The following is a 22,521-nucleotide window of genomic DNA, read 5'->3' on the forward strand; positions in this document are numbered from 1 at the left end:
ACATAATACTTAGTCCTGCCATGAGTGCAGGAAACTGGACTAGATGATCTCTCAAGGTCCCTTCCAGTCCTATGATTCTGTGATGCAACATGGACATCCTCTCTATGACTACAGTAATACCATTTACATGTGGATTTGCAGACACCCTTTCTGATGCAGAATAATACAGGATGGGGAGAGCAATGTAAATCCAGGAGCTATTTTGCTTCACTAGGGATGAGCTGGATACAACCCACTCAGGCTTTAGCATTTAGCAAGCCCCAGTCATGAGGCACCCCATAATCCCACGTCAGATATTCCAACCTACATGCATGCACTTATGTCTCTGCCTAGTGTCAGACACAACTGAGGCTCATCAATGTTTGGGAGTCCCACAGGATTGGCATGAAGAAAAACCAAAAGAAAAGCCTATGCTGACAAGTCAGATGCTGTGTGTTTTGTACACACTGATAAATAGTAATGTTCCATACTGGGGGGATGGGGAGGTTCTGTGATATATAAAAGGACGCAGATGTGTTTTCATCTGAATCACAAAAGAGCTCGATCCTTTGCTCCTGCTAGCAGTGAAGTCTATGGGAAACAGACATGGGATCAGTCCCTATGTGTTCCCACGTACGTCTGGTGTATCAAACATGCTACTTATATACAGTAGCAGTCACATATAAGGGACATATACGTCTGTGCCATGTGGGAGGCCCTTTTATGTAAATGAAAATTTAAAAATGCAAAAAAACCTAGAAACTTTTTTCCACATTCCCCTGAACTTTGGAAAGATCTGCCTCAGTCTGAGGTTTTCAGACCCCAAATTAGCTTTTATGGCCTGTGTCTGAGGAAATTAAGAACAAAGGCCAAATCTAGTTAAATCAAAGATTTTGGTTTCAATACTGATCTTCTCGGGGTGGGGGTGGGGGAGAAACCACAGGGCAGATTCCACACCCTAAATCACTGGAACTGCATGGTGCATAGCCTCACCTCCGCTCTATTATCATTACCCAGGAAATTCCCCTTGCAGAACAAACCAAGGTGAATGCTCCCTCTTAATCACTGCTCCCTGTTTGTGTTGTGTTTATCGGGAGAAGAGCGACTTTCAATTTACCCAACTCATTTGCAGGTGGCACTTTTCTACTGACTGATGCATGTGTATCTGGCTCGGGTTTTCCTGTATGATAGGACATATAATGTCATACAAACGTCATGTGCGGATAAATCCGAAGAATGTGTGTGTCTGTGTATCTATATAAACACTGCTACTGTGTCTAGATGATTGTTTTGGTTTTGTTCTACATCCAGTAGCTCCAGAATTATCCACTGAATGTTTACTCAGCACGTGTGGCATAAATATATTTATACAGTAAAACTGACACTTGGCAATTTTTTTTTTGCTGACCAGCAACAAATTTCGCTATCTTTCGACTGTAAACCAAGCCTCAATAAATATGCCATGCTCAGCAGAGAGCAATCTTGGTTTTTGCCGCACTCTAAGCCTGGGGTTGTGGGGGCGGGCGCGCCGGAGGTGGTCCCGGGGGCACTCGGGATGGGGGTGGTCCAGGAGGAGGCTGCCTGAAAGGAGGCTGCAGAGAGGCCGAAGGCGAGGCACTTCTCGGAGCATTGTTGAGGGGGGTGGCGTCGTGCTTCGGCGGCGGGCGGTATGGGGTGGTGCTTCCATCTGATTTCACCCGCGTGAAGTTTATGCATCGGCCCTGTTTAAAAGAAAAATAGTTATTCGTAAAGCCTCCATGTGTTTTGCAGCAGCTAGCAAGCCCAGTGCCAAAGGGATGTAATGCTGTTTTTTGCTATGGAAATGCCTGTCGATCTTCATCCACTGGACATTCATTGGGCCCCCACCAGCAAAGTTCAGCCCTTCGCTTTATTAAACACGGGGCAGTTCTGACGCAGGTTTTGCTTGAATCTCTTTAGTGAGAAAAAGGCCCATCCTGAAATTCAGCTACTGTGCTGAAGTCTCCTAGCGGGGATTGGAAAAGGGATCTCTGAGTGGGTGGCTCTGCCACAGTCATACTATAGTACTTTGAACTTCCACTGTCCCTTGTCAGCCACAGATCTCAAAGCCCTTCCCGCAGGTATCGCCATTTGACAGCTGGGAAACAGCGGCACAGAATGGGGGCAGACTTGTCTAAAGCAAAGCAGTGAGCCAGGTGGCAGAACACAGATTTCATGACTCCCAGGCCCCTGCTGTAACCACTATACCTTACTGTGTCTCAGGACTGGTGATATATACAGGACAAGTCAATGTATGCTCAATGAAGAGGAGTCCCACACCTTACCTTGCTTCTCCATTTAGATCTACACTAACATCGACCTGTCTTCTTTGCATACAAGAGACTGCTGGAGAAAGCATGATAGCTCTGACCTGGCAGAAGGCAATGCCCCAAAACTAGTCCAAATCTTACTTTGGACAAGGCCCAGGGTATGGCAAAGTACCCCTATGGGGTGCATGCACATCACACACACTAGCATTCAAAAGCAACGCAGTTCTTGGACTGCAAACCAGCCACCTTAAGAGGCCTGCTGGTGCGGTTATGCAGGACATGGCCTAGGGTCCTTAGCCCTCCAGTCCCACACCGAGAACGTCAGCAAGTCACGTGATAGCATAACGTGTTTCCCGATTCAGGGGATTATGAAATTGGTGTGGCCTATCGCGTGGGCTGGGCTGGCAGGAGCTGCCTAAGTGTCATTTCAACACCATAGTGCGTGGGAAAACAAAGAGGAAACAGAAGGAAATGTTGAAGGACGTCCTGCTTCTTTAAGGGCTACACATATTTTCAACCGGCCTTCCCCCAGCCAAAGCAGAGTTCTGTTGGACTCCTTCCAGCCAAGCTCCAGAGAGGAAGAGGGAAAGAAGCACCCAGCTAGCACCAGAGCCCACCCAGCAATCCCAGACACATGCCAGCACCCCAGCCACTCCCCCACCTCCCGACCTGCCCAGCTTTGCAACTGCCGAGTCTTGCATGGCTCCCCATCCTACCCCCTGCCGCAGCTTGGGGAAACTCATTACATCCTTTGCAGATTCCCAATGTCCCAGGTTGATCTGCTAAACTCAGCAGGTGTGGATCTGGCCCTGGTGTTGTAGGAAGGGAGGGAGAGTTTTGCAGCAAAGTTGTTGCTTTAAACCTGGCAAGAGTCTGTGCTTATGAGCCATGCCCCGCACCAGCAAATAAAAGGCTAAAGATGATGGCTCTTTGAAAATGCCGGATTGACACCACCCATAAGTATGAAAAGTAAGCCAGCGCTCCAAGTAGCCAACCGTCAGGACACTCAGCTGGGATGTAGGTGACCCAGGATCAAATCCCTCCTACTCAGGATTTGATGTGGAAGACTCAGGTTCACACCCCCAAAGCTGTCTGATGTGGAGAGGCTTGACTCCAGGTCTCCCATGCGAGTCCCCTAGCCGCTGGGCTATGTCACTCAGTCCCTGTTTTCTAGCAGAAAAGGCCTCGGTGCCATCTCTCTGCAACATAGGAATTTGTTTTTTGAAATCTCAGCAATGTTTGTGGGATGGGGAAACCCATCTCCCGCCCAGCTCTAGGCTTGAGAGCATTCAACGCGGCAGGCTCCGCTCACTACCCGGCTGTTCAAGAAGCGATCCGCACGACCATCTTGCTGGTGGGGTTTTGAAGTCACCCGTTAGAGCCCGGATGGAACTCAGGCCTGGGACAGCAGAGTTAGGGTATAGCTGCATTGGAGTTATGTCTGTTCCCAAGCTCAATCCCTGCCGATGATCCAAACCGGGCAATGTTACACTTGCCTACCTGGCTCCAGGCTTTCCTAATTATGAGCCCCATAATACAGCCTAGCTCAACAGTGATTAAAAGTTGCTCCCCTCTGATGGACTCCAGGTAGCCCCTGCATGAGATGAGTTTGGTGGGTCTCAGTTCCAGCTCCCTTGTTACAAACTCACCACCATGCTTTGCATTAAGTGGCTGAGGGAATAGAAAGGCCAAGTTCTGAATGGGCTGTGGAGACTGATCTGCATCTGTTACCTTTAGACGAACCCCTACTCCCAGACCAGGGCTGAGAGCAGCACATGTGGTAAGCCTACCTGGCTGCTGTCCTGTAGACAGACAAAGGACTAATGCCTTTCACTGGTACTAAAGCCTCCAGCGTTTGAAGCTGAAGTTTAGGGTTCTATGCCAATTAGTTAATTAAATAACTGAATATCACACCCGGAGCTGCGCAAGACTTGGCAGCTATGTTTAAACGTATACACATACAGTACTCTGTCCGGGACCCCCATTGCTATAGTGTCTGTGCACCGCACAATCGTCACTATGTTTATCCTTGTGAACCCGATGAGGCAGAGTGGGAATATTATGCCCATTGTACAGATGGGGAACCAAAGCACAGAGAGACTAAGGCTACGTCTGTGCTGCAGAGTTAATGGAGGGGATCTGCACCCTGGGTGGTCCTGCCTGGGGGCAAGCAGCCACACTGTGCTGTACTCACCCAGAGGAGGCGCTCGGACTTCAGTTGTTTGTGCTGCTCTGAGCTGAGCTGAGCTGCCCTGTGATTCTTTCCCAGGGGATTGTGGGAGAACTTTCCTGCCCTTCTGGGCACCTAGGGGAATTGTGGGAAGGCACTGGAGGGCTATCAGCACTGAGTGGTTTAGCCTGCATCCTAACTACAAAGTGGCCAGGTGAAAGCAATACCCAGGCTTTACTCTATAGCCCCACCGAGACAGGTAGCCATGTTGAAACACCACCACACTTGTGTCAGAGGTTTCTGTAGATGGACAGGAGCAACACCCAGCAAAGAGCCTGGCTTTACTCTTCAGTGAGGACAAGCCCAAGGTCAAACAGGGAGCCTGTAACAGATCAGGAAATAGAACGCAGGTCTTCTGAGTCCCAGGTTAGCACCCAAACCATTGCATCATCCTTCTTTGTCTCTAAGGGCCACTTTTCAGAGTAGCAGCCGTGTTAGAGTTAGCAACCTGTATTCGCAAAAAGAAAAGGAGTACTTGTGGCACCTTAGAGACTAACAAATTTATTAGAGCATAAGCTTTCGTGAGCTACAGCTCACTTCATCGGGTGAGCTGTAGCTCACAATAGCTTATGCTCAAATATATTTGTTAGTCTCTAAGGTGCCACAAGAACTCCTTTTCCTTTTAAGGGCCACTTGTCTTCTTTTCCAGTGGTTTCCTTTATATTCAAAATCTGCTCCCTGCTAGATTAGTAAATGATGCCTGCTAAAACCACCAAGATCTACAGCCATGCAGCGTGCCCCACAAATCCACTTTAGTACACAAATGCTTTTGTCTTTGTATTTATAAGGTTGTGCATTTGTCAGGGGTTTAGAAGAATCCCTTTGTGAGTGAAGTTTATTTGCTCAACCTATAGAAAAAGTCAGATACAAAATGAAATAAAAGAACCCTTCCTCTCTGTAAGTGCAAAGCCTCAAACGCACATCAGTATTTTTGCCTGCAAGTCTTCCCTGCCCCGTGTCCTTCCTCACTCCCAAACATTAGTCTCAAATGTATTCATAGTGTATAATCAAAAGGAAGCCCAGAAATCTGTTTGCATTACTTTCACTTCAGTTAAAGTGATAGGCGGCGTCAAACTGCTGCCAGGCTCTGCCACACTCTTGGATTTGTCAGACAGCTGGCTAATTTAAAGGCCATGCCTCACATTGTGTCATGAAAAATACAGTTGGGTTTGGAGTTTGACAGAGAGCGATTGGGATGATCGATGTATATACTGTGACATTTCCTCACAACAGATTATCGGCGCACACCTCCAATCTCATATGGCAACAAGCGATTGGTTAATACTAAAGCAAATTCCTCCGAGCACCCACTGCAGCCATTGATAAATCAAAGCTGAACTGATGCCTTGCATTAGGATTACAGAGAGAGTCAGAGGAGCAAATAATCACTACTTATCAGTCATGCTTTTCACCTTCCTCAGATCTCAAAGTGCTTTACTGATGCTGAGGAATTCAGCCTTGCATTAAGCTACGGGCCACATCCTGCAAGCTGTAATCAAACAAGTGGTGCCAAGAGGGTTACTTCTGTGGGCAAGGGTTATGCCCATGAGTAATGGCTGCAGGGCCTTGTATTTGTTACACAGTCCTATATCAGCCCAGGGTTAGTATATACCTTAAGTAACAAAAAGCCCATTTATTATGAGACAGAAATTATAGAAATAAATTATATGTTATACCCTACATTTGATTTAAGTATTCCTCCCCCCAACCCCCAACAGCTTTCAAAGTGCATTTGAATAAAGATTAAATTAAATACAGCTTTTGCATTCCTTCCTCAGGTTTCTACCCACACATACCTATGACCTAGGCACTGTGATCAATGGGATTGATTAATAGGGATTGACAGCTGCAATCACGCAAGTGGTGGAATTGATATTATTTTCCCCTTAAGTATGGCAGCATTAAATCTTTTAAGGGAAGGTATCAGAGCTGTCAACTGTGGTAATGCCACAATGATCCCAACTTCGACAGCTGTTGGTAGCCGCTTTTTTGTTTTCTAAGAAGCAAGTGATCTGAATAAATCCAGTTCTGTCTGGTTCTACCCTTACTGCTGGCATGAAATCGCTCAGATGGTCTGACCCGTAAATCTTATTGTCATTCATGGACCAACTGCAGATCAGCAATATGCCATATGGAGTTATGCCCTTACTTCAGTTCACATCTACACAGTATTTATAGGTTTCAGAGTAGCAGCCGTGTTAGTCTGTATTTGCAAAAAGAAAAGGAGTACTTGTGACACCTTAGAGACTAACAAATTTATTTGAGAATAAGCTTTCGTGAGCTACAGCTTACTTCTGAGCTGTAGCTCACGAAAGCTTATGCTCAAATAAATTTGTTAATCTCTAAGGTGCCACACGTACTCCTTTTCTTTTTACAGTATTTATAATACACTATTATTTTGCCTTCCCATATGTCTATCTACTTGTTAGTCTCTTGTTTTGCTGTTCGCCAGATTGGCTTTTCAAAGATTCAAATACTGAAGTTGCAGAATCTGCCCTTGTTTTGACTCTAGCCAGATCAATCAGGGCAATTCAAAGCAGCTTATATCCCAGTGTAACAATCACATGTGTAATTCAATTGCTTTGCCTCTTTGACCACCTAGGATGTGTTTTTTGTCTGTGGTTTATCAGGGGGGAAAAAACTTTTGAAAGCCACTAAAACTTGTTTCTTGGTCATTTTCACCATAGTGCTGAGTGTTTAGATTCCCACTCTTTGCTTCACAACCCCTTTTCATCTGCAACAAGTCGTCAATAAAACAGGAAGCACTATTTAAAGGGACACCAACAACTTAAAAATCATGCCTTGTAAACAACTAAATGCCTTTCCTTATGGTACTAACAGCATCTTTGATTATTAAAAGGGGACAGTTAAAAGTCTACTCCATTTGCCATTTTGTAGACTTTTTGCATTACTCTCAGTTTGCACAATGAAAAGCAAAGAAAGTCAGTTTAATTTTTATTTATAGTCAATTTTACTTAAAGATTCTTAGTACTGCAATTTTGACTTTGGGGAAGGGAATACTCATTTGTTTTAGTTGTTTCCACCGGAATTTTTGTTGTAAGCCCTGAGGACATTTCTGAGGGGCGTAGAATTTATAAAATCTTGTTTTGCCTTTAAATTTTAGGGTAAAATTTTAATTGAAAACATCCCTTTAAGGTTTGGTCACTCTGGAATAAAACAATCTGTTAGTATATCTGTATAAATATAATTTTAAAACCAACCAAAATGTTACTTTTAAGAAATTAACAACTGAGAATAATGTAATTTCGTTTGGGTCTTTGTAAATAAATGGGCCAAATTCATCACTATTTTATCTTCATTGATGTCAATAGGTTTTTACCGAGGGTACATTTATCTTATATGCACAGCATGTCTACATTTGTCTTCACTCTCTATAAACTGCTTTAAAAAAATAAAATGTCATTGATATTTCTGTTTGTAAGCACAGATAGGCAGGTTGAAAGAATACAAACAGCGACTCAATATTACCTACCAGCCCAAAAGAAAAGGAACACAGGTAACTGTTAAAAATAAAATGAACACATCAACTTACAAAGCATGAGATATTTGAGACTGGATGCATAAGCTGAGTCACAGAATCAATTGAACTGACCGGAAGCCCGAATTCAAAGCCCAGTGAAATCAATGGGAGGTCTCAGCAATTTGACCTTTGTGGGTCCTAAGTTAATGTTAAGACGTTAATTCTTGGGAAACTTTAGTGAACAGAGATTTAAGGGAACAAGAACCCTCCAGCTGGCAGCGTCTGAACCTTGCTCCCTAAAAATTCAATTCAAAATATACAATCGGAGCCTGATCCAACGTCCATTGAGATCAATGGGTTGCTTTAAATTGATTAATTCATGGATCAGATACCAAAACCGTTTTGGGTGTAATCGTTTTACAAGGAAGGAGCTGATCCAAAGAGGTGCTGAACATCTGCTGTTCACGTTGCCTAGGCATGGCGTCAGGATCAGGCCAATAACGTGCAGTTTCAAGGAACCACAATCTACGCAAATCAGTGTTTGTCAAAAGCTTCCTTGCACTGCATCGCTTCATGCTGACTGTGTGCTGAACATGCCAAGGCTCATTAAAATCCTCCCCACTTTGCCTGCAATTGCAGTGATTACTCCATAGCATTAGGGTTAGAAATTAGTGGAGCAGTGAAACTCCTTGTCACTTGAACCAAGTACACCTGGATTTCAGGCAGGATTGGAATAACTCTTACAAAAGAAAACTGCTATATTCATGGCTGGGTCTTTGATTTTGTGTTTAAAAGACAGAAAAGCTTATCAAACATAAAGGGAAATGTGAGAGGTTTAAAATAGCTGCAACTTGATTGCTGATTGCGCTTTTGATCATTTTTTTGCATTTTCAGTTTTTACATCTCAACTTGGAACATTAAAAATAATCACCACAAATGATTGGGTTTTTTTCCCCCTGTCCACCCAGAGGTTGGGTATTATAAATAGCTCCTAATGTAAGAAATATTTTCTCCTGGATAATGATTTTCTAATGATTGGAGAGGTGGCTCCTGGCCATTGCAATTGCAAATTATGAAATGGTATGATAAACAGAAGTGGACCAGAGTGAGGGAATGTTAAACACCAGAGCTAAAGTAGGAGCTGATATCTAACAAGGAAGAAGTGATTCTTCCACCTGCGCCACCTGACTCCCCCAGGCATTTGAAAAATAAATCCATTTCACCTCTTTCTTAACTGTTTGTTCTCTTCTTGGACCTCTTCCTATATGAACGGAGCTGGTTTCGCAAAACACAAGCAGGGATAACGGTAGGTCCCCATCTCAGAGGGGTGCTGTGAGGATAAGTACCTTAAAGATTGTGAGGAGCTCAGATACTACAGTAGAGGGGGACAAAGAGTCCTGTGGCACCGTATAGACTAACAGATGTATTGGAACATAAGCTTTCGTGGGTGAATACCCACTTCGTCAGATGCATGATGTCACCCAGGAAAGTTTATGCTCCAATACGTCTGTTAGTCTATAAGGTGCCACAGGTCTCTCTGCCACTTTTATAGATCTAGACTAACACGGCTACCCCTCTGATACAGTAGAGGGAAACCAAGAAGAACCTAAGGTAAATTCAAATAGAAAAATGAAAGATGGCGAATGCCCAGTGCCTACGAGCTTGCAGGCGATCCGTAAGGAAATGTGAGCATTTCCATCCAACACATTATTATTGGTTATCTACATTACAGCCGCACCTAGTTGCCACGACCGAGAGCAGGGCTCCAGCTAACACATTTCAAAATACACCCCATTGTCCTAGTCTAGACATGCCCTAGATAGTAAGAGACAGTCCTGCCTTATAATTAAGGCACCAGTTCAGGAACGCATCCCTGTTCTCGGTAGCACGGTAGCACATGCTTAAGTGCTTTCCCGAATCAGGACCTAAAGAGATAAAGGGTGGGGAAAACATTATCCCCGCATCTACAGAGAGATAAAATTGACGGCCCGAGGGCTGTTGCAATGCTGGAAACTGGACCCAGCTCGCCTGAGGCCCACTCCCCAGAATGCAGAGGACAGCTTGGCTTCCCTATTTACTGCTCATGGAGTACTGCTGATGTCTCCAGTAGAGGTCACGTGCTGCTGCTCTATTTACTAACATCAAAGGAGCAGTTATTTTCCTCCTTGTGCCTCATACCATCAAACAGGATTCTGAAATACAGGGCCCAATGCTGCCTTCAGGTGACTGAGGATCAGGCTCAGCGGGAAGCTCCCTGGCCAGTGGAGATCAACAGGAAAGTAAAGTGGCAAAACCGCCAGGAAAAGTCCAAATAAATAAATAAAACTGGGCCCAGGTACAGCTAAGTATCACTTGGAGATTCAGGCCCAGTTTCTCTAGACTCATCATCTGACCTGCACATCACAAGCCCCAGAACCTCGCCCACCCACACCTGTAATAGACCCCTAACCTCTGGGTGAGTAACTGAAGATCTCAAATCATGACTTATAGGCTTCCAAAGACAGAGAATCCACCATTTACTCTAGTTCATACCAACAAGTGACACGTGCCCCGTGTTGCAGAGGAAGGCGAAAAGCCCCCACCGTCTCTGCCAATCTGACCTGGGGAGAAATTCCTTCCTGATCCCAAATACAGTATGCCAATCAGTTAGACCCAGAACAAGTGGGCCAGACCCACTGGCCAGACACTAGGGAAAGAATTCTCTGTTGTCACTCAGAGCCCTCCCCATCTAGTGTCCCATCTCTGGCAACTGGAGATATTTGTTAATAACATTCATGGATGGGCCATGTGCCATGGTAGGCAACCTCATGGTACTGTCCCCTCTCTTAAAACAAATTAGGTTTTTTGCCCCACGGATCCCCTTAGAAACATGTTCCAGAACGTCACTGTTCTGATGGTTAGAAACCTCTTATCTAGAGCTTTTCATCAGTAGATCTCAACTGCTTCACAAAGGAGGATATCATTATCCCCATTTTACAGACCAGGAAACTGAGGCACGGAGTCGTGATGTGACTAGCCCAAGGTCTCCCCTGCAGGAAATAAAACCCAGATTGTCTGAGTCCCACTCCCATGCTCTAGCCACTAGGCCACACTGTACTTTGAAATCCTCAACTGGAAGGCATCACAGAAATGCAAACAAAAATCAGACAGCATTTGTCACCAACCCAGGCTATAGATACAACCTCAGCTCACACCAGTCTATTTAGTTTTACAGCCTGGATGCAAAACTGGCCAGGCAAGTTTTAGGGACTTGCGACCCCAGCAGTGGATTGAAAAAGACACCCACAGGCGAGCCTTGCTGATGTAAATGGAGCTCAGTTTATGCAAGATTGTCATTCTAAACTGAAAAAAGAAAAGGAGTACTTGTGGCACCTTAGAGACTAACAAATTTATTAGAGCATAAGCTTTCGTGAGCTACAGCTCACTTCATCGGATGAGCTGTAGCTCATGAAAGCTTATACTCTAATAAATTTGTTAGTCTCTAAGATGCTACAAGTACTCCTTTTCTTTTTGCGAATACAGACTAACACGGCTGCTACTCTGAAACCTGTCATTCTAAACTGAGGGTCTTTTTTGCATTTGGAATGTATGCATATGAATGCAAGTGCAATTGTGTACCTAATTTACATGTGTAATTACTAGGGCTGTGCATCTGTGCTGAGTACTTGTGCGTGACCAGTGAGATACATAACTGGCCACATCCCTGTGCCAATACCTGATCTGCATGTGGTACACTGATGCACATGCATCTGTGAGCCTAGCTTTGTTAAAAATCAGGCCCCGAAGTGTTTTGATTTATAGGCCCACTCCAAAGTCCACTGTAGTCAAGTGGTATGGAGTAGGAGTGTCTTTCTATTGATACCAATGGGCTCTGGATCAGACTCACTATTGCTGGTGTGTGCTGCACTTAAGAAGGCAGGAGTAAGATTGTACAGTTGCAGTGCAGGCCTGCTGGGACCTAATGAGCTATTGGGGGCTCTCGATGCTGGCAGACGTTTTAAAGTGGGGGGATCTAGTTAATAAGGGACAGACCGACTCCGCAGCCCAGCTGTTTGGGCGCATTCAGACTGTGGTCTGCCAGCTGCTCACAGTGAGGATCATTGGGTATTATAAAGATCACTGCGCTAGCAGAGGTTTAAGAAGCCAGGCCAAGGTTCCTCATGGTTTACATGCCCCCTCTGTGAAGTAACCAAGTGCCACACAAACATTCTCAATGGGATGATGTTTTATTATCCCAGTTCCGCCGGGGGGACAGAGGCGTGAAGTGAAGGTCACACAGGGAGTTTGTGGCTGAGCCAGGAACTGAACTGGGGTCTCCAAGCACACCGCCTTAGCCACAAGCTCCTCCCTTCCTGCTTGTGCTTTGGGTAACGTCTACGCTGACGGTGGTGTGTAGAGTATAGCCACGCTGGGCTCAGCTAGCAGTGTAGACGGCGAGGCATGACCCAGGGGAGTAGGATGCCCTATGCCTCTGAATCCCAAGACAAATATCCTACATGGGCTCTGTACACGCCCAAGCAGGGCCTCCAACAGCTACGATGCTATTTTGAGCCATTCCCTGCTGCCTGCCCTGGCAGAGCCATTCACTGCCATGTGTGGCCATACACCACAGTGACAAGTGTGGATGCAGTCTGCCTTTCCCTGGGGCATGCTACTGTCAGCGTAGACCCAGCCCTAGTTCTGTTCTCTGGCCCTAGAATGCAGGCAGCAGGTTCATCCATGAGCTGTCATTACGGAGAGAGCTTTTGGGCTCTGGAGCTGGCTAGCACTAGATATACCCAAGACAGATAGATGCTGCCAAGCCCACTTGTGGATTCCTTTTCCAAGTTAGAAATCATACAAGAGAGCCTGAGAGAAGCGATGCCAGCGAGGGAGCTCCCTGCAGGACAGGAAACTCCTTAGGTCACAGATGAGATGTTTCTAGCTGTGAGCTCAGCCCATCTGCACAGCTGTGGCTGCACTTGGACAACTGGCCATGAGCTGTGGATCTTTGTTTCCCACGGTGCCTGTTAAAGCTGAGCCTGGCATTACAGACATTGGTCAACACTGCAAAAAGTTACCCGGGCGCCACACACTCATTGGAAGTGACAACGTGAGATTACCTATCGTGGCAGCTGGTGTCCCCTGTCTCTTTAATTTTTCAGCAGCTTATGAAAGTAATTGGCTCTGCAAGGGTTACGGGAAGAAAGCAAGCCCCAGATCCATGCAGAGATCTCTGACGAATGTGGTCTGAAAGAGGCAAACTCTGCAGTCCCAGCACCTCGTGTAGCTCTGCCAATTGCTACTGGGGTGGCTACAGCGTGTCTCCCAGCAAGGGGGAGGAAATCAGGCTCCAATCCTATTAGAGGCTATTTCTGGGACTTGAAAAGAGCTAATTAGAATGAGTTCCAAACAGTTACTGTCTTGCAGGCAGCCAGCGAGGCCTGACGGGCATGTGCTGCCACCAGACACGGGCTGGATCCAATCTGCTGACCACCTGTGGGTAGCAGCCTGGAAATAATTATTAGCAATTAATAATCCTTTGTCTTTCTATAGCAGCTTTCATCTGATGGGTCCTAAGTGCCTGATAGCGATTAACTTGAATAAGCCTGCCACCATCCCGTAACCATTTTACAGGTGAGGAAACTGAGGCACAGAGCAGTTAACGGCAGCGTTTTTAAAAAGCAACTGCCCAATTGCAGCAACACCGGAGGCCTGAGGCCTTGAAATGCTGAGCACCCACCGCTCCATCCAAGTCAGTGGGGGGCTTAGCCCCTTTGTAACCCAGCCCCAAGGTGGACAGAGTCAGGGACCCAGCTAGTGACACTCGCAAGATTGCAGGCCACTGTTTAAAATACTGGCCTCAGTGATTCACTCAAGTTCACTCAAGGAGTCAATGGCTAAGCTCTGAATGGGATCCAGGAGTCCTAGATTCCTAGCCAGCCAGTCTTTGATGTTTGTGAAATGTTTCTCTGATTTTGAGGAATGAGAAAAATCCAGGCTAAATGCAGCTTTCAGGTTCTCCTGTGAAGTTGGTTGCTAACTCCTTTCCCCTGGGATGAACCTTGAACGTGCAAACTGCTGGCTAATGCAGGAGAAGGATCACTGATTTACAGCGGAAGGCACTGGGGTCACCCAAGATGTCAGTGAGAGCAGGATGCGGCCAGTCCAGTGTAAGATCTCACCTCCTTGCAGGTAACTTTCCGAGACAAAAATAAGATAATTTTCTAAAAGCTTCAAGTAAACCAAAGCCATTCAGTCGGGGGAAAAGAATGTCTCTTTTTTTTCAGCTGAGGTTTCTGGTAAACCGAGCTGTGGAGAATTTCCTGGCACAGTATGTGCTGAACTGCAAACCAGAGTGGATTTGCTGAAAGCAGCAACTAAGCCGGCCCTTGGACGGGGCACCTCATTTTCATCCCAGAGCAAAGGGGGTGGGGAGACAACATCTGTAACATCTCAGCTCAGGAAGGCAGACCCATGATGCCAGCACAGGAGTTAAGGGGGCATGGATGGCTCCTCCCCTACCCAGGGGCTGCTGGGAGCTGGGGTGACCCCTGGTGGCAGGCTAGGGCATCCCCCAAGGCTGCTCTAACTTACCCCCTCCTGAAATGGCCTCTATGGCACCAGATGCAGGAAAGCGGGGGGGGGGGGGGTACTGTGCTCCAATGACTTGACCCTCCAGCCCCACACACTCCGATCTCCTCCAGGAGGGAGCAGGGACATCAGAGTCACCATTGCTGGCTCTGCAGGTCACATGGGAAGCTGCCTGCAGGAGACCCCTTTCCATCAGCTGCCCCATGCCAAAGGAGACCAGTGGATTCCTCCCAGGGGTCTGGATTCTCCCCCAGCTTGGGGCATCCTGGACACTTGTGCAAAGCCCATAGGAGACCCCCTCCTCTCCCGCCTAGCACCAGCCATGATGTATCACATCCACTTTGCACTGGTGTAGACGAGCGCACAAGAAGGATCAGACCCGTGGGGCTGCTCAGAATGCTCCTCCCGCAGACCGAGGGCAGTATGTGTGAATTGCAGGGGAGACAGTGCTCTCTGTCTTTGCTGACATTAATGTAACACCTCCCCACACACACATTTGTGTTCTCCAAAGGCAGGGGTGTCCTTCTCTCCATACTATAGGTGGGGAAACTGAGGCACAGAGCAAGCCACCCATGGCCACACAGAATCAATGACAGTGAGGAATAGGACCCTAGCACCCTGACTCTGATGCCCTATCTGCAGGGCCATGCCACCTCCTCATTGACAAGGCCAGCTGGCACTCCCAGCTGTGTGGATTAGAAGGATCTCGGTCCCCAGGGCTATCAAGCTTGCACCTTTCGCCAGCACTAAAATAACATAACTACAAACCCAGCAGCAGGGCCCCTCTGTGGCCAGACTGCTGAGGAGAACCCCAGAGTGAATCCAAGCTACACACACACTGTTCCCTCCTCTGCCTCTAGATAACCACCCACAACCAACGGCCTGCCTGGTAATGACGGGTTAACGCTGTGTGTGTGTTTCCCCCTCACTGTCTGATCCCTAGGGAAGAGGAGCTCCTGGCAGGGAACTCGGGTGAGCAGTGCATTCAGCAACGGATGTTTCAGGGAGAAGGGCCCTCAGTTCCCACCTGTGAAATGGGGATACTTCTTCCTTTCTGCCACACCTTTGTCTGCCTCCTCTATATTGACTGTGAACTCTGCGGGACAGGGGCTCTCTCTCCTTCTGAAGAAGAGGCTAAGCCGGTGGACCCGGGCAAGCTCCATTTCGCTATGACCATTCCCACCAGCTGAGGATCAACGTGTGTTCGCATAGTGCCTGGCACTATGAGGCCCTGATCTCGGCTGTAGCCGTTACGTGCTACTGGAACACAGGGATGTGTTATAATCACTCATCTCCCCAAGCAGCAAACTTAGCATTTTGCCATGTGGTCATTCCAGGGCTGTGCCACTCTGCTCACTGATCTTAGGAGAGGAGGGATAAATTCATCCCTGGTCTTAGTCTGTGGAGTTACAGCAGGGATGGGTTTGACCCAGTGCCATTGGATTTTTCTTAAGGAGATGCTGATTCCTCTTGGGACGCTCTGAAACCCGTTCAGTACCAAGAGGCTAGGGTTGATTCCCACAGACTTGTTCTATTGCTACGGCTGCAGAGGGCAGGCCTAGAGCCACCGCTTTGGAACTATATCTGTAGGGCAGGGCTGTGGGGCGGGGCTCCCCCCGCCCCAGTGATCCTTGGCAGGGGATCTGAGAGCCCAGGTGGGAGTGGGGGCACCAGGCTGCTTGAGGAGGCTGCAGGGGAATTGGGGGTGGCAGAGGGAAAGCGTCAGGGGCAGGATACTGTAAAGGGAAAGGGAGGGGAAAATGTGGGGGCAGGTGACTGTAGGGACTGGGCCAGACGGGGAGACTGGATAGTGTGGAAGGAGGAGGCAGCAGGGTTCTCAGAGGAGGAGGCAGCAAGTCTCCTCCCAGCAGCCAGCAGGGCGCTCTGTATTTCTGCCTAGGCTGTCATCTTGAATTTGTCCCTAAAGATGCTCATGCACACTTTGATGTGGGCAGCTTCCTCAAACAAGGCTCAAAAGAGACCAGGCAAATAAACCTACCTCCCACCGATTTTTAATTTTAAAAAAATCTCTTGTATGGTGAGCCGATCTCGTGACCCAACTCATGATTTCTGAATGCCTGGGGCTGGCGATCTGGTAATTGCTTGGGGGTTCTGGCGTTCCCAGGACAGGGAGAAGAGGAAGAGGGCCACGTGGATGGGACAGTGAACAGGCCAACCGGGGTGACACCTAATACGTTCCCCTCAGGTACGTTTACAGAGCCAGCGGCAGCAAGCCTCCGACCCAGGTCAACAGACTCGGGCTTAAGGGGCTCGCACATCGGCGCTAAACACAGCTGTGTAGACGGCACTTTCAAGCTGCGACTCCAGCTGGAGCCTGGCTGTGAGCCCAGCCCCCTCCCGAGGCCTCAGAGCCCAAGCTATGAGGTCTATAGAGCTAAGCATGAGCCTCGCCAGACCGAGTCTGCTGACCCAGGCACCCTCTGTGCTGCGGGAGTTGCAGGACAAGCTGCAAAAACGTCATGAACTCATTAAAACATGCAGTGTATTTTCCGGGGGGGGGGAGGGAATCAGCGTTTCTTTTTAAAAACCTTTTGTAGCTTTTCATGAAAACGTCGAAACATTTTTTATGTTCTCAATTTTTCAAAAAAAAAAAAACCCTAAACAATGAGAGTGAAAATAGAAATTTCCTCAAGAAAATTTCTGTTGAGTCAAAAAGCAGTTCGGGCACCAGTGACTACCCCAGATAAGAAAGGCCACACTGAGTCAGATCAAAGGTCCATCCAGCCCAGTATCCTCTGTGTGCCGACAGTGGCCAATGCCAGGTGCCCCAGAGGGAGTGAACCTAACAGGTAATGATCAAGTGATCTCTCTCCTGCCATCCAACTCCACCCACTGACAAACAGAGGCTAGGGACACCATTCCTTACCCATCCTGGCTAATAGCCATTAATGGACTTAACCTCCATGAATTTATGCAGTTCTCCTTTAAACCCTGTTATAGTCCTAGCCTTCACAACCTCCTCAGACAAGGAGTTCCACAGGTTGACTGCGCGCTGACTGTGCACTTTTAGGCAGCTTCCGTTGCCCCAACTCAGACAGCTGGCCCAAGCTGCCGCCTGTTCTCCCCCCAGCTCCACTGCTAGCTTTAGCGCACTAGGTGGAGCAGTGCTGCTGTGGATACATCTATGGGAGCTGGGAATTACACGCTCGGCTCCAAGTGCAGGCAAAGCCCAAGAGGAATAATGGAATTGGAATATTGGAAAACCACATTTGTTTTGCTCAACAAAAGGACCACACAAGATCATTTCACAAAACACCCCCCAACAGAACCCTACAATTTCAATGAAGAAAAGGATTTGGGAGGGAAGGAGAAATTTGGCCGCTTTTTGAAAATTTAAAACAAAATGCAAAAAACTTTCCTTTTTGAGCTAAAAAAAATCCCTGTGTTTCACACACCCCAGTGGCCAGAAACTCACGCCTTGTGCTGTCTGTTAGATCTTTGATGGACAGAAACCGTCAATCTTCCTTCAAAGTCCAAGCTGGTTTTGTGCATTCGAGACACATCATGATTCAAGCTGCTCATAAAACACAGCATTACCAAGCCTCCCAAAATCACAAGGTTGGCTAAAAAAACCATGAGATTTTTTAAACCAATAATCATTGTGGTGTTCTTTTTGCCTGCTGGGTTTTGAGCTTTTAGAGCTCATGTTTTCAAGCTTTTTTCTGCCACCGCAAAGGCTAGAAATTTTTTTTTAAACAAGAAAACCGAGATTCTTGCATAATCACATGACTCCAGGAGCTGATGCTTAAAGAAAAACACCAAATATTGTGAGACTCGGGATAAAGCCATGAGAGCTGGCAACACGGCAAAATGCTGGGAGGGAGGGAACAGGGATCTGTCAAAATTCTTGTGAAAAATTCCAAATGTAGAAAATTCAGATCAACTCTAACCATGATGCCTGGTAAGCCCACCCTACGAGCTGGAGGAGGATGAAATGAGAAAATCGGTTTAGCACTGTCAGTGTGCATACGAGTGAGAGAATGACCGTGTCTCCCTCTAGAGGCTGACTCAGGTGAGGTTAAGAACCTGCTACTGACTCACAGCTAATTGTGTCATTCCTTTAGCTTGCATGGTAGAGGTTCTATCAACATGAAAAGTCCTGCAATGCTGTAAGCTCTTCAGGTCAGGGGCTGGGTGTATATTTTTGCATGGGACCTCCATCTTGTTCGGGGGCTCATAGGAGCTACTGGAATACAAATAATATACAATAATATTGCTCCCTGCAATGCTGGCTCTTGCAATGAAATAAAAGAATTGAGATGCAACTTCCGCCGGTGCCTTTTTCAGAAAACAGAACCATGCCCAGTCATTTTCTAGTTTCCCTTTCAATATTCTTCAGCGATAGTTAATTTCACAGCCCATAGAACAGAGATGACCCTTATTCTTCCACTGAATGTAACTCAATGAGATTCTTTCCAGCCTATTTCCCCAGATGCATGGTTGATTTTCTAATGTTCCCCTGAATACAACAGTCCTTCAGCTCGCTCCATTTTAAATAGCCTCTTTGCTGGTTTCTTTTCCTTTTGCACACAGCAGGGTTGTAGGCAAGTAACTGAGAATCCCTGTTTTGAGTCAGCCCCTTGCATGTTTCTTGACTGCTCTGACAGTGGCAGGACTGTGCTCTGCAGGGATAGAAACCTACCAGCAGCGCGAGTGAAAGGTAGAGGATAGAATCCTACTATACAATGTGCCTGCTATCAAAATACAGCTGGGCCTCAATGGTTTATTCAGAAGCCCAGGGCCGTGCTTAAGAAGTAAATAAGTGACTCTAGTGCAGCTGCCTAAGGAAACGCAGCCTGGTAAACCAGTTAAAAGGCAATTTTACAGAGCAGCATAGGAAGCTGAGTTTCATTTATGGCACAAAGGAAAAGTGGAGAATGCTGAAGACTAAATACTGATGTGGGAGAGTTCCTGGTCCAGGGCACAGCAGCGTCTTGCTATGAGCAGGAGTGATGCACCTAATTGGCTTTAAAAGAAAATCGGAGCCACCTTTTCTGTTGGTTACTAAGGGTGAAATTCACCCAGGTGTGGAAGCCCAGCACAAGGCCACTTCAGCCCCTGTGACAGGCACTTTATTATTGTACTGGATGTAACTCTGCTGCAGGATTCGGCAACTCCCACCCAGACACTCCCACTGGTAGCCGGGGTCCTGAAACCCAGGGCCGCTGGCCTGAGAGGGGCACAGAAACAGAGAGAAATAGTTTCACAGTCTTCTCCTTGCAGCCCATCTAAATCTCCATTGCACAAATCCAGATCAGAGGGTGGGAGAGCCCAGGGGAGGATCAGCCAGTATCTGGGCAACCCCTCAGAAGATCCCTGACAGAGTCGGTATTACTGTATCAGGTCCTGATGGTGCCTGGATCCTGACTGAACTGCTGCCAAGGAAATCAGGAGGCAGTATGCAGGCACAGGGCATCTGTGTCAAAAGCCTAGACAGGTTGCAAGATCTGGGGATGGGAGCTCCCTGTCACTTCCACATGAAGGAAAACCTAAGAGTGGTAATAGCTCACCTTAAGTGATCACTCTTGTTACAGTGTGTATGGTAATACCCATTGTTTCATGTTCTCTAGGTATATAAATCTCCCCACTGTATTTTCCACTGAATGCATCCGATGAAGTGAGCTGTAGCTCACGAAAGCTTATGCTCAAATAAATTTGTTAGTCTCTAAGGTGCCACAAGTACTCCTTTTCTTTTTGCGAATACCGACTAACACGGATGCTACTCTGAAACCTGTTATTATGCAAGGCATTGAATTTAGCCGTATGGAGTGGAAATCTATCAACGTCATGAAAAAACTCATACAGATACAGACAGACACAATCTTCCTTTCCAAATGCAAACACATGGACATCATACCAAAAGGACTGAAGGTAAAACATCCATTACAATCTATATACCACACAGACTATGCTGAAAGCTTGTGCCACACGCTCTCAAAGAAACTGCAGAACCACCTGATCAACATCCTCTACAGCAAACAGGGAAAGATTAAGAATGAGCTCTCAAAACTGGATACTCTCATAAAAAACCAACCTTCCACACAAACTTCCTCGTGGCTGGACTTAACAAAAACTCGACAAGCCATTTACAACACACACTTTGCTTCTCTACAAAAGAAAAAGGACACTAAACTATCTAAACTACTACTTGCCACAAGGGGCCACAACAGTGGTTCCATTAACCCACCCAGCAATATTGTTAATCTATCCAACTATACTCTTAGCCCAGCAAAAGAATCTGTCCTATCTCGGGGCCTCTCCTTCTGCCCCTCCACCCCCACGAACATGATACAGTTCTGTGGTGACCTAGAATCCTGTTTTTGACGTCTCTGACTCAAGGAATATTTCCAACACACTCTGAACAACATACTAACCCACAGATACTTTCCTACCAAGACTACAAAAAGAAGGATTCTGGGTGGACTCCTCCTGAAAGTCGAAACAACAGGCTGGACTTCTATATAGAGTGCTTCCGCTGACGTACATGGGCTGAAATTGTGGAAAAGCAGCATCGCTTGCCCCATAACCTCAGCCGTGCAGAACACAATGCCATCCACAGCCTCAGAAACAATTCTGACATCATAATCAAAAAGGCTGACAAAGGAGGTGCTGTCATCAACATGAATAGGTCGAAATATGAACAAGAGGCTGCTAGGCAGCTCTCCAACACTACTTTCTACAAGCCATTACCCACAGTATGCCAACAAAAGAAACTACACCATTTGCTCAAGAAACTCCCTGAAAAAGCACAAGAACAAATCCACACAGACATACCCCTGGAACCCCAAACTGGGGTATTCTATCTGATACCCAAGATCCATAAACCTGGAAATCCTGGACGTTCCATCATCTCAGGCATTGGTACTCTGATAGCAGGACTGTCTGGCTATTTAGACTCCCTCCTCAGGCCCTACGCTACCAGCACTCCCAGCTATCTTCCAGACACCACTGACTTCCTGAGGAAACTACAATCCATCTGTGATCTTCCTGAAAACACCATCCTGGACACTATGGATGTAGAAGCCCTCTACACCAACATTCCACACAAAGATGGACTACAAACTGTCAGGAACAGTATCCCCGATAATGTCATGGCAAACCTGGTGGCTGAACTTTGTGACTTTGTCCTCACCCATAACTATTTCACATTTGGGGACAATGTATACCTTCAAATCAGCAGCACTGCGATGGGTACCCGCATGGCCCCACAGTATGCCAACATTTTTATGGCTGACTTAGAACAACGCTTCCTCAGCTCTCGTCCCCTAATGTCCCTACTCTACTTGCGCTACATTGATGACATCTTCATCATCTGGACCCATGGAAAAGAAGCCCTTGAGGAATTCCACCATGATTTCAACAATTTCCATCCCACCATGAACCTCAGCCTGGACTAGTCCACACAAGAGATCCACTTCCTGGACACTACGGTGCTAATAAGTGATGGTCACATAAACACCACCCTATACCAGAAACCTACTGACCACTATACTTACCTACTTGCCTCCAGCTTTCATCCAGACCACACCACACGATCCATTGTCTACAGCCAAGCTCTACGATACAACCGCATTTGCTCCAACCCCTCAGACAGAGACAAACACCTACAAGATCTCTATCAAGCATTCTTACAACTACAATACCCACCTGCTGAAGTGAAGAAACAGATTGACAGAGCCAGAAGAGTACCCAGAAGTCACCTACTATAGGACAGGCCCAACAAAGAAAATAACAGAACGCCACTAGCTATCACCTTCAGCCCCCAACTAAAACCTCTCCAACGCATCATCAAGGATCTACAACCTATCCTGAAGGATGACCCATCCCTCTCACAGATCTTGGGAAACAGGCCAGTCCTTGCTTACAGACAGCCCCCCAACCTGAAGCAAATACTCACCAGCAACCACACACCACACAACAGAACCACTAACCCAGGAACCTATCCTTGC

General features: G+C 46.9%; 1 protein-coding gene across 1 annotated transcript in view; it reads right to left on the reverse strand.

Moving 5' to 3' along the window:
• Window positions 1-583: 583 nt before the first annotated feature.
• The window catches only part of ANTXRL (ANTXR like), a 76,691-nt gene continuing 54,753 nt past the window's right edge, over window positions 584-22,521 (reverse strand). Inside the window, exon 18 of the mRNA XM_038411377.2 lies at window positions 584-1,700. Within this exon, the coding sequence (XP_038267305.1) occupies window positions 1,479-1,700 (222 nt within the window). The 3' untranslated portion in view covers window positions 584-1,478. The remainder of the gene's footprint in view (window positions 1,701-22,521) is intronic.

This window comes from Dermochelys coriacea, chromosome 7, assembly GCF_009764565.3.
Source record: "Dermochelys coriacea isolate rDerCor1 chromosome 7, rDerCor1.pri.v4, whole genome shotgun sequence".
Taxonomy (NCBI): Eukaryota; Metazoa; Chordata; order Testudines; family Dermochelyidae; genus Dermochelys; species Dermochelys coriacea.